The 13,400-nt window shown below is 32.9% G+C and overlaps 1 protein-coding gene across 6 annotated transcripts in view; it reads right to left on the bottom strand.

The window, feature by feature from the left end:
- Nucleotides 1-13,400, bottom strand: part of COP1 (COP1 E3 ubiquitin ligase) — a 249,419-nt gene that overhangs the window by 59,118 nt on the left and 176,901 nt on the right. For all 6 annotated transcript variants that reach the window (XM_053605282.1, XM_053605283.1, XM_053605284.1 and 3 more), the window contains one exon: nt 1,153-1,270. In XM_053605282.1, the coding sequence (XP_053461257.1) occupies nt 1,153-1,270 (118 nt within the window). The remainder of the gene's footprint in view (nt 1-1,152; nt 1,271-13,400) is intronic.

Genomic DNA, 13,400 nt, shown 5'->3' with positions numbered 1-13,400 from the left:
AAATATTTTAGCCATATACTCTATCATACGTATTTGAATCTGAATAATATTTAAATGATTTATTACTGGTTATTTTTACTCCTACAGACTGTATACATTTTGACTGGCTACCAGTTAAATGTGCAAACTACCCATACTACCTCCTCTGGGAAAGTTCAGTTCCCGTTTTCTTTTTATCCCTCTCTTTTTAGCTCAATTCAAATTACCTTGCTAAATCAATTCAAATTACCAAGTTCTTATTTAGAGCAACCAGTGTGGAGACACATGTAGTGGGAGACACCAAATATAAGGCACTGGCATTAATAATCTCCTAAGAGAGATAAGAAACTAAGTAAAAAAGATGGTAACAATGTATCGTTAAGCTTGAGAAGAAATAGTAGGAATTAAGAACACAGAAATTAAAAATAAGTTTTCACTAGAGTATTATAAAATGAAGTGGACCATGAAATGGACAACCAAAAGATTGTACTCTTCATGTTATTTTGGTAGAAGAACTTTGTCAGTATTTTGGTAATTAAGATTTATTTACCTCAATGACATCTTATTATCACCAAAGTAAAATAAACAGAATTAAAGGCTTATACTTTGCTTCTCTAGATTAGAAGGCTTTTCAAAGGACATTTTTCAGGTATCAGTAGTCATATTTATAAAGTTCTCTTCACAACATATTTAAATGAAATTACAGAGGGGTCAGTATGTCAGTGTAAAAGTCAATCAAATATTATTTAAAACCAAAAATAATTATATTACTGTACTGCAAGTAGAAAAATATACAATAACATATTAGTTGACTTTAATAAATTCATACTTCTCATTCTATTGCATCAGCTATGTTGTTTCTCATTTCATAAGGAGAAGCAGTAGGCGAACTCCAATTTGCAAGTTAAATGCAATTAAATATAGGAGCATTAGGTAAGGGAGACTACACTGAAATTAGTACCTTCAGGATTTTATTCACAAATTACTTATAAAAGTGTGCAATGCAGACCAGAATAGACATGTATTTTAACTGAACAAAGTATTTTTAAAAACTACTATTTAAAAACAAGTATACACATTCTGCTATTTCAATACATCCACAGTGATTTCACAAACTGGTAAATGACCACAGAGCTCTCTCTGTAAGCTCAACCCGAGGAGAGTAATACTCACGCAGAGACAATTTCCTCACCACTCACAAACTTTGCATAAGAGACCGCTTTTCGGTGTCCTTTGAATACCATGATTGGTTGTTTAGTGTTACGAAGATCATAGTAGTGGACACAGTGATCTACAACAAAACAAAACAAAATGACATAAATGTAGTAAATGAAGAAACTGAAAGCAAAACTATTATTGGTTTTGATGTTTTTCATTAAAAGTTTCACGGACAACTATCGAACTTCCAACAGCCAGAAAACTAAGGGATAGAAATTATTTTCAAAGGTACAAGAAGATAATGGCTCTAGAAACAGAGTGTCAATGGTTTAAAATAACTTGGAAATTAAAAATCCATCTTTACATTTTAATACATATAAATGATAAAAATTTTAATTTTTAATACATAAAAAATTAATAAATAAAAAAGGTAATATAAACATTATGGGACATCTGGATAAACAATGCTATATATTTTATGTACCATGTTTGTTTTAAAAATAATTGTGATATATTTTGAATAAAACAGATTCATTGTAAATACTATATACAATGATTTTTATGAAATTTATTCACTGGTGGAACTATCACCATAAGTCATTTTAGAACATTTTCTGAACCTTAATAACATGTCTCATGCCCATTTGACATCACTATTTCTGTCTCTATAAATTACTTCATATAAATGAAATAATACATTATGGAATTTCTTTGGCTTCTTATGCTCTGCATAATTTTTTTGATGTTCAACTGTGTTTTAAAATTTGTCAGTAGCTCCTTTTTTATTGCTGTATAATATGCATTATGTGGATCTACAACATTTTGTCAATCAACTTACCAGCTGCTGAATATCTGTTTCCATTTTTTGGTTACCATGAATGATGATGCTATGAAAAATCACATTTAAGTCTTTGTGTGTACATGTTTCCATATCTCTTGGTTAGATACCTAGAACAGCAGTTACTAGGTCATATAGTAATATTATTCCTAACTTTAAAAAAAATTGACAAACTGCTGATATTTACATTTCAATCAGCAATATACAAATGTCATAATTTGTTAAAATATCTGGATAAAAAAACTCTATCAGATATATGTTTTCAAATGTTCTGTTCCTTGTGTTTTTATTTTCTGATTGGCGTGTTCTGAACTTTGATAAAGTGTAATTTTTCACTTTTTCTTTTAAAGATAATTTTTATATAAATAAGAAATCATTAACTAATTCAAGGTATTAAAGATTTTCTCCTATTTCTAAAAGTTTCATTATTTAAGTTCTTCTATTTAAGTCTGTGATGTGATATCCAGTTGTCCCAGCACCACTTGTTGAACAGGCTATCCTTTCCCCAATGAATTGCCCTGGCCCTTGGTACCTTTGCTAAAAATGAATTCACAATAAATAAAGGTTTACTTCTGGATTCCTACCTGTAATCAACTCATCTGTGTATGTTTATTCTTCTGCCAGTATTCTAGCTCTTTAAGTTTGTAAACTGGGAAGAAAAGGTCCTCCAACATGTTGCAGTTTTCAAAATTGTTTTGGTCATTCCTGGTCTTTTCCATTTCATATAAATTTTGGAAACAACTTATCCTTTCCACAAAAAAGCCTGTTGAAACTTTTACAGAGATTGAGTTGGATCCAAAGATCAATTTGAGAAGCACTACCATATTAATAATACCGAGCCTGCCAATTTATCTTATTGAATGTCTCTCCATTTGTTTACATCTTCTTTAAATCATTCTCAAACAACTTCTCCAATTTTCAGTGTGTAAGTCTTGCATTTATTTTATTAATTTTTTACATGTGTATTTTGTTTCATTTCTCTCTCTCTTTGTTTTTTGTGGAGACTTGAGTCTCACTCTGTTGTCCTGGGTAGAGTATGTGGCATCATAGCTCACAGCAACCTCCAACTCTTGGGTTCAAGAGATACTCTCACCTCAAACTCCCGAGTAGCTCCCTCCACAATGCCTGGCTAGTTTTCCTATTTTTTTTAGTAGAGACGAGGTCTTGCTTTTCCTCAGGCTGGTCTCAAATTCCTGAGCTCAAGCAATCTACCCGCCTTGGCCATCCAGAGTACTAGTATTACAGGCATGAGCCACTGCACTTGGTAACATATTATTTTCTTTTTTACATTATTCAGAACAGAATCATATACTTAATATTATGTTTGGATTGTTAATTTCTCATATATAGATTATATTGATTTTTATATATTAATCTTTTATGCAGTGACTGTGCTTAACATTTGAGTTCTACTAGCACGCAAAATTTGTTTCTTAAAATTTTTAAAATACAGGATAACGTTATCTGCAAATAAAGATAGTTTCATTCTTCCTTCCAAATCTATGTCTTTTATTGGCTTTTCTTGCCCCAAGTGCATTGGCTACAATCTCCAGTATAATGCTGAACTGCAGAGGCAAGAACAAGCATCCTTGCTGTGTTACTGATCTTAGAGGAAAAGCATTAAGTGCAATGTTCACTGTTGGTTTTCCATAAAAGCCTTTTGTGAGGCTAAGGAAGTATACTTCTATGCCAGTATGTTAAGCATCAATGGGTATGTCAAAAGCCTTTTACTATGCCTGTAGTCCCAGCTACTTGGGAGGCTGAGGCAAGAGAACTGCTTAAGCCCACGAGTTTGAGGTTGCTGTGAGCTGTAACGCTATGGTACTCTACCAAAGGTGACATAGTGAGGCTCTGTCTCGAAAAAAAAAAAAAAAAAAAGTCTTTCTCTATGATTCTGATAGTGTGGTTGTGTAGTTTTAGTTCTTTATTCTACTAATATGGTGTTTTGCTTCTATTGATTGGCAGCCCTGGGATAAATTCAATGTTGTCATATTGCATAATTTTTTTAAAAAGTGCTGTTGGGTTTGGTTTCCTAATATTTTGTTAAGAATATTTTCATTTATATTCTTGAAGAATACTGGTTTTTGTTTTACTATTTACTATAGATATCTTTGTCTTTTCAAGGAAAGTTTATGAAGTAATATTTTTTCTTTCTTTTATTGTTTGGGATTCATTGTATTATTTCTGTCTTAAAAAGCTATAATGGACCTTAGGTTTTCTTTGAGGGAAGTTTATTAATTATTAATTCTATTTCTTCACTCTTCATAGGCCCATTTAGATTCTCCATTTCTATTTTAAGTCAGTTTTGGTAATTTGTGACTTTCTACAAATCTAAGTTGTATCACTGAGTTAATATTGAACAGTTAGTGAATAAACTGATATAAAGTGGTTCATAGGTGTATTTACATTTATATCTTTTACTACTGATTCTTTTATCATTCAATAGTGACCCTCTTTCTTTCTAGTACCAATTTCAACTTAAAGTACACTTTGTTGAACACAAGTATAGCTGTCTCAGGTTTCTTTTGATTATTGTCCACATGGTATATCTTTTTCTGTCCTTTTAATTTCAACCAATTAATGCCTTTAAAGTATATCTCTCATACGACAGTGTACAGTTGGGTTATAATTTTTTTTTAAATCCATTCTGCCAATCCCAGAATTTTACAGTGTTTAATCTACTTATACCTAATATAATTATTTGCAGGATGAACATCTAAAAGCAAAAATATTTTTGCTTAGATATGTTTAGATACATAAATATCATTGTGTTATAGTGGCCTACAGTATTCAGTGCAGTAACATGTTGTACAGGTTTGTAGAAAAGGAGCAATAGGCTATATCATATTGTCTACATGTGTAGTAGGCTACACTATCTAGGTTTGTGTTAAGTATACTTGATGATTACACTATGACAAAATCATCCAATGACACATTTCTCAGAATATATCCACATTGTTAAAGTGACTTGTGACAATGTACTATACAGTAGGGCTAGGTATCCTCTACAGATTGTTTAGAGCAATTGCCCTAAAACTGATAACAAAATCAGATGCCTTAGTGACCTATTATTTGCACATAACCTATGTACATCTTTCTGTATACTTTAAATCATCTCTAGGCTACTTATAATATCTAATACAAGTAAATGCTCTTAAAATAATTATACTATATATTTTTATTTGTATTATTTTGTTGTTGGATTGTTTATTTTTTTCCAAATATTTCAATCTAAAGTTGGTTGAATCTGCCAATGTAAAACTTGTAAAACAAAGTAAGAAGTTCCTTACTTTGAGCACCTCATATATTGACCAGTTTGTTACAGTCCCTAGGGTGGTATTATAGAGGTTCTACTGTATTATACAAAGGCTACAAACTTATTTCACTTCACTATATCACTATGTCAAAAGTTTGATACAGAATTTTAACATAAGTATGATAAAATGTATCACGGATTATTTATCTGAAAGAACCTTTCATAGCTTGTATATTTACAATTGCACTCTTACCAACTTAGTGTTAAAAACACCCAAATCCCAAGTCTATTTAAATACATGAAGACGAGCACATTTACAATGTGACTCATGCTACAGTGAAAGTTCTAAAATTATAAAGGCTCTTTTATGAGAATACCTGCTATTTTTTGGTTAAAACATCGCCAAAAAATAAAAGTGTAGCTTCTATGAAGGATTACTCAACTAGGCTTCATATTAATTCATTAAGAGTTCATTCCAGTAAACGCTCTTTGAATTGTGGGGTAGGGACTCTGTTGACTTTTTGAAGCTACTTCTCCTTTCCCTCAAAATATACAAAGTATCTGTACTTTGTCAAGTTTTCAATGGGGATTAAAATGGTACAGGAAGAATTTACACATGGGGAAAGAAAGCAGAATCTGATTAGAGGTGAAAATAGCAGAGGAAAACACAAAAGAATACTTTGACCACAGAGATCAATTTTAAAGTTGCACTCACCTTTGAAACACTGAACGATAGACCACCCCCACCCCTAAGCTTTCTGGACAACCAGCAATGTGTCAATTCACAGTCTCCTCTCATCAGTGCAAGCCCAGGGAAAGGGCTGCTGGGTACTAAATTAGCTACATAATGATTTATTATTTCAGCAACAAAGGTTATGCTGCCTAGTTGTAACCTTTACCTCTATTATATAGAAGTCATTCATTTATTCAAAAATTATTCCTTTCTAATACATGCATCTGTTACAAGTCATTACCAACAGAACAGGCGATCATATTCTGTAATTGCCATTGCTTTTGGGCCATATAAGCATTAATAAAACAATTAAAAGCTCATCTGCTAAAGAGTAAGAGTTACATAAGGAAATATATTTGAAAAAAATTAAAATCTAGAAGGATGAAATGAAACCTCACCTTAGCCATAGTCTCAGGAATTTAAAAAATTTACAACCTGAAATATAAACCCTACTTTGCTTTGTACTCCAAAAACTTGAGAAAAAACCAATTAGGCAGTAAATAATTGTTTTAAGGATCTAAAACTAATTAATGTATATTAGTAGTAATATTTGAAATCATGTATTTATTAGGAATCTATTGTGTGCAGTAGTAAAGAGATATTACTGGGGATCTGAGGTACAATGATGAACAAGTAAAGATTCTGTTTTTGTGGTGCTTACAATTGGGAACGGGAGTCAGATAAAAACAATTATATAATAAATAAAATAGATTAAGTGATACAAATAAAACAAAGAGGAAATATAATGATTGAATGAATCTTCTTGACATAGGGTTTTCAGAAAGGTTCCTTTGAGGAGATGACATTTAAGATGGGACTGAAGACAGGGCAGTTGGCTGTGGCAGGAGCCAGGGAAGAGAGCCTAATGCACAGGGAACAGTACATATAGGGAGCGGTATAGAGTGATGTAGGATGACGATAGAGAAGTATGGAAGAATCTAAGTAGAAGGATGGGCAAACTTTATCTGTAAGAATAATATTCCTGGTGCTGTCTGTGGAACAGAATAGAGGGGAACAAGTAGAAGAAAGAGGAGTTCTGATAAAAGGTTACCCCAGGGAGTCCAGGTAATGGCTTGAACTAGTTTTCAGTCCTACCTGAGATGGATATAACAGTAAGAAGAGCAACAAATAAAAGGGTGGAAGGGGAGAATGGTCAATGATATTGAATGGCAATAAGGAAGAAGACAACAGACTAGAACAGATACATTTACTGAGCAATGTGGAAGCAATTTGGTAATAATGACAAGGACATTTCAGGGAAAGTATAGTGGAGAAGCCTCAGTAAAGTAGGTTGAAATAAAAGAGAAGAGAATTTAATAGCAGAACAGACATGACTTAGTTTAATGTAAGGAGTGAGATATCTGGCTCTGATCACTGTATCAATTAGGAAAAACAATAAAAACAAAGGAAAAGCAGTGGTTTTGTGAGGGAAAAATGAATAGAGTTCTGGATGTTACATCTGAGGTGCCAATGAAACACGAGAGTAAAAATTTCCAGTAAGGAGAAATGTCTAGCATTCTTGACCTAAGTGTGGGCTCAAAGTAGAAATTAAGAGTCAGCTATTTAAAGAGAATAACTGCAAGAATAACATAACCCATGGGGAATTTAATGAGTGACAAGATAACAGAACATCAATGAATCTCAACATTGAAGAGACAAATCAAGGAAAAGACAACTGAGAAGTGTAGGTAAGAGAGGTACGAAGAAAATCAGAGAGTTATGTACTTTAGAATCTGAAGGAGGACAGTTTTTCCAGAAGTGAGTGGTCAACAATGTTGATTGCTACTAAGAGAGCAAATAAAAATAAAGACTTGGATTTAGTGGCATGCAGACTGCTACTGGGCTTGGTGGAAAATTCCCTGTAAAGGTAGGAGTAGAACCCAAATTTCAGAGGAATGAGAAACCAGAGGTAAGCTGGGTGAAATTGTACATGTTTAAAATAAGGACAGAAAGAACAGTGGTCAGATGCCTATAATTCAACTTCCATTCCAGAAATATTTGCATGAAATACAATCTCATTGTATTAACATGTTTTTATGAATAAACATATAAAAAAATTTCCTGTAATTATCAATCTAGGGATTTGAGGTAATTATAGAACAATTTCTAGTACAATGAATAATTTTCCTCTGTAGGCATACTGAAAAACAAACAAGCAAACAAACAGGCAGTTTCACCACTGATAATCACTGCTGAGACATTGAAATGATCATGTGAAAGGATTTTGGAATAGATGTAGAAATATCTTATACTAAATGTTTAATGACTATTGCATTACCTTTCCTAAAGTAAGAACAAAATGACTATTATTAATGAGTCAACATTTTTAAATATAGTAATGAGACTGTGTTCCAAAAAGCAAGAAGATATAAAGAAAGCAGACTTTTAAACAATGTGGCCAATCAGACATCAAACTGAATTTCAGAAATCCTGAATTCTATCTTCAGGCTTCTCAGATGCTTGAGAGCTTACAAAAATTCAAATTATCTCGGGTATCACCATGATAAGACTGGAGTGATAAGGAAAGTTTGGGAAATCCTTGTTAGGTTGTCCTTAACCAGGGGCAGTAATTTGACAATTTAAAAATACACAGGTCCACTATTTACTACATATTTATCTCATGTACCTATCATTAATTATAATAGCAATAATTAAACCATTTTTAACTTCCTTGAAGCCTTTGATGATATCTCAACACACACTCTTAGACCCTTGAAAGAAAGCAGAGATGATCAGGTTAAAGTACAAACTGGAGCGCATTTTACCAACTCTTTTTTTCTCCCCATCCACTTGGCCTCCTTTTTCAACTCTTGAGGAGTCTTAAAAAACATATAATTTGAAAATAACTACAGATGTTGATCATGAGGAAAAAAATGAATGCATTTATTTTATCTATCTTTTTGCAGGGAGAAGATTTAATAACAATTTTTTAATGCTGAATTCCAAAGCTCACAAATTTTCTTTTTTTTATAAATCACTACCACCACCAAAACACAACAACAAATCCAATTCAAAACATCACTAACATTATTACTAAAAATGTTCCCAAAAATATTTATTTGTATATGTTCATGATTTGTTAGTTTTAATTATCTCTAAGGAAGAAATACGTTGCTCTAAAAGTTTCCTTTGTGATATCTTTCAAACTAGATTACAAAGGGCAAAAACTGTTTACATTTCATATTTACTAACAGACCCCGGAACATGGTCTGTCTATATACATTGGTATTAGTGGATTAAAACGTGATATTGTTATAAGGCTCTGTCATTGGGAAATGCAGAAAAACATGTACCAAATGTTTTTTAATGACTATTGCATTCTATTTTACCAAATGCAGAAAACAATTAAAATTTTTGTGTCCTATTATCTGAACTCATCTAAAAGTATCACATATAACAAATTACTTACACACAGTATTACTACATTACTGTAATAAACATTAGGGCTAAACATAAATCATCACACAGTTTAAAGTACTGATGAGTTATAAGATATTATAAGCACAAACTGTGAGCAAAAATTACTGACCTTACGTTTTGCCTGCTTAAGAATCAGTTTCTATATAATACATGCGAATTACTAGATATTTAAGGATCTACTTTCCTTTTCCACTTACTAGGTGATTTTAGAGGTAATCTAATATTACTGGTTTTTAGAAATCTAAAATAAAGCATGCCCACACCAAGAATTAAAAAAAACATTAAAAAAACACACAAAAAAGTAGTAGAAAATTATTACTTCCATTGGCCTTGGTTTTTTAAATTTGTATAGTCAAAGTAAGCAGCTGCAAAATTATCTGAACATGCTCAACATTTATTTTGTAAGAATTTGCTTTAATCATCGCTGATTTGCAATACTTCAATGTCTTTTTGCTCACTTTCTCTTTAACGATTAAATGCAAATAATGAATGACTAATGAACAGGGAAGATAATTTAAATTTTAATTATTAAAAAGTCATTAAAAATCTTTAAAACAATTCATGTAAGCATGTAAATGTTGTAAGTAAATCAGCAGATTTATTTCAAAAATCTGGAAAATGATTATCTAAATTAATTATGGTAGAAAAGAACAGAAAAGGCTCAATCACAACTGTTTAACACCATTGATCCTATCCTCAAAGACAAATTCATTATGGGAAACTGTCAAAAACATTTGGAACCAAGTCTGAAGAACAAGGGTAAGAATGGATGCTTGACTTTATTGAAAAAGAAAAGCATAAAAAAAAATTTTAAGTATAATCTATGTGTGATCAAAAAGAATATAGCTTTCTTATGTAGACAAATTCCTTCTTCTGTGTATGTAATTGTTAACTATAGTGTCACATCTCTAGTATCTTTTAATTTCCGCTTTTCTATTGTAGAAAGGCCTATAAAATCTCCTAAGATACTAAAATTAAATTCCTCTTAGATTTATCTTTAATATATTTTAAATATATTATGTATATTTTAAATATTATGTATGTATATTATGTATATGATGTATATCATATTACATCATGCATGTTACGTATAGCATTTAGTTTTCAACTTTAAATTTTTTTTATTTTTTTGGAGACAGAGTCTCATTATGTCACCCTCACTAGAGTGCCATGGCATCAGTCACAGCAATCTCCAACTCTTGGGCTTCAGTGTTTCTCTTGTCTCAGCCTCCCAAGTAGCTAGGACTACAGGTGCCCACCTACAATGCCTGGCTGTTTTCTTGTTACGTTGTCATTGTTGTTTAGCTGGCCCGGGCCGGGCTCAAACCTGCCAGCCTCGGTGCATGTTGCTGGCACTGTAACCACTGTGCCACGGGCGCCAAGCCTCAACTCTAAAATTTTTAATATAATAAGCTGATCTAAGAGTTGGTTTTGAACTGGCAAATTTAATCTGTTTCAATTTACTGTGATGAGTGACATATTTGGATTAATTCGTCTTATTTTTTATTCTTTATCCTTCTTTTTCTATGGTTTTTCATTTTCTTCTTTCCTGCCCTCTGTAGATTGAATTTTTTTTAATAGAGATCAAGCATTCTTTCCTACTGTAGGCTTAAAAGTAGAGATTATATTTCTTTTCTTTCTTTTGAGACAGAGTCTCACTCTGTTGTCCCCAGTAGAGGGCCGTGGCATCACAACTCACAGCAGTCTCCAGCGCTTGGGCCTAGGCGATTCACTTGCCTCGGCCTACCCAGCAGCGGGGACAACAGACGCCTGCCACAATGCCTATTTTTTTGTTGCAGTTTGGCCGGGGCTGGGTTTGAGGCCAACAACCCTCGGTATATGGGGCCAGCGCCCTACTCAGTGAGCCATAGGTGCTGCCCTAGAGATTCTATTTCTATGCTTTAATATTGACTTAAAAAAACAATGCTGGTGCACAGACAATATAAGAACCCTAGACTACATATTTCATTAATATTCCTCTAAAACCTGTATTATATTATTATTATCCAGATTTTTCTTTCCATCCTTTTTTAAGCTTTTCAAATTAGTCTTCTTTGGTGGTTATTATTAGTGCTGTTTTATACTGTCAATGCTGGTTAAAATTTATCCTTATTTATGAATTTCTTTGCTTGCAGAATTTTTCCGTGTGCTTTATTCAATTCTTAACTTAATGATCTTTTTTGTTTATTTCTCTAGGGGAGGGAGAAAGGGAAAGCAGTAGTATCCTATACCATATAGGCAGTGGTTAGTATTTTCAGGAGGGCACAACTACTGTATACTTCTCAAAGAACAGGCTTAAGACAATGGGAGTGATCGCATCTCAGGCTAAGCAAGGGACTTGAAGAGAAACTTCTCTGAAGAAGACAGGTGCACAGCCTACAGACATATGAAAAAATGCTCATCATCCTTAATCATCAGAGAAATGCAAATCAAAACTACTTTGAGATATCATCTAACTCCAGTAAGATTAGCCCAGATCACAAAATCCCAAAACCCGAGACGTTGGCGTGAATGTGGAGAAAAGGGAACACTTGTACACTACTGGTGGGAATGCAAACTAATATGTTCCTTTTGGAAAGACATTTGGAGAACACTTAGAGATCTAAAAATAGACCTGCCATTTGATCCTATAATTCCTCTACTAGGTATATATCCAGAAGACCAAAAATCACATTATAACAAAGATATTTGTACCAGAATGTTTATTTGCAGCCCAATTCATAATTGCTAAGTCATTTAAGAAGTCCAAGTGCCCATCAACCGACGAATGGATTAATAAATTGTGGTATATGTACACCATGGAATATTATGCAGCCTTAAAGAAAGATGGAGACTTTACCTTTTTCATGTTTACATGGATGGAGCTGGAACATATTCTTCTTAGCAAAGTATCTCAAGAATGGAAGAAAAAGTATCCAATGTACTCAGCCCTACTATGAAACCAATTTATAGCTTTTATATATATGAAAGCTATAACCCAATTATAGCCCAAGAATATAGGGAAAGGAAGAGGGAGGGCTGGGGAGGAGAGAGGTTGGGTGGAGGGAGGGTAATTGGTGGGACCACACCTACGGTGCATCTTACAAGGGTACATGTGAAACTTACTAAATGTGGAATATAAATGTCTTAACACAATAACTAAGAAAATTCCAGGAAGGCTATGTGAACCAGTGTTATGAAAATATGTCAAATTGTATATAAAACCAGTGTATGGTGCCCCGTGATTGCATTAATGTACACAGCTATGATTTAATTAAAAAAAAAAAAATCAAAATGCAACAAAATGAAGTCGAAAGTAAAACTACCCAAGGTTGCACATCACGCATCAAAAAAAAAAAAAAAAAAAAAGACTAAGTTTTGGGAAACTTCCCCATGCACATATGCAGACAGGCAGACGGTTTCAACAACCTAAATTTCCCAAGTCCAAATCCACCAACTCTTAAATATCTAGGTGCCTAGATCACAAAAGCCAGCAACTTTCTATCATCACAACAAACTAGGCAATACAAATTCAGCTCACATGTTATGTCTCTGGTTTTTATATTCTGCTTTGTTTCTGACCCCTTGGTGATTTCAATGCTTTATAAACTATGCATTTAAAATAATATTTTATATATTTATCTAAAAAATGCTTATCTAAACCAAATAAAATATTTGTTGCCAGAGGTTTTTCAGTTTATCTAATCCATCATATTTGGAGTATAACTTTTTCTGGTGTGACTATTAGAAATAAGGTTCAAAACACCAGGCTGATTAACCCTCTACTCAGGGTAACCAACCTGCTGTATTTCACAACTGCCCTCCATTTACAGAGGAACTTTGATCCAACTCAGGGTATACATCAGCATTTTAACCAGCGTTCCAGGAGTAGTAAGAGTCTTTGTGGAGTAGTACTATAGTGGGTATACTCCACACTAGAATACGATTGAAAAACTAATATAAATATGGGGAATTTATGTAAAAAAGATAATGCATATCTGGGTTCAGACTATGTTTAATGACCACCTGCATTTTTT

The sequence above is a fragment of the Nycticebus coucang genome, chromosome 10, assembly GCF_027406575.1.
Source record: "Nycticebus coucang isolate mNycCou1 chromosome 10, mNycCou1.pri, whole genome shotgun sequence".
Lineage (NCBI taxonomy): Eukaryota > Metazoa > Chordata > Mammalia > Primates > Lorisidae > Nycticebus > Nycticebus coucang.
The sequence above is the reverse complement of the archived record's forward strand: the minus strand, read 5'-3'. Positions and strand labels throughout refer to the sequence as shown.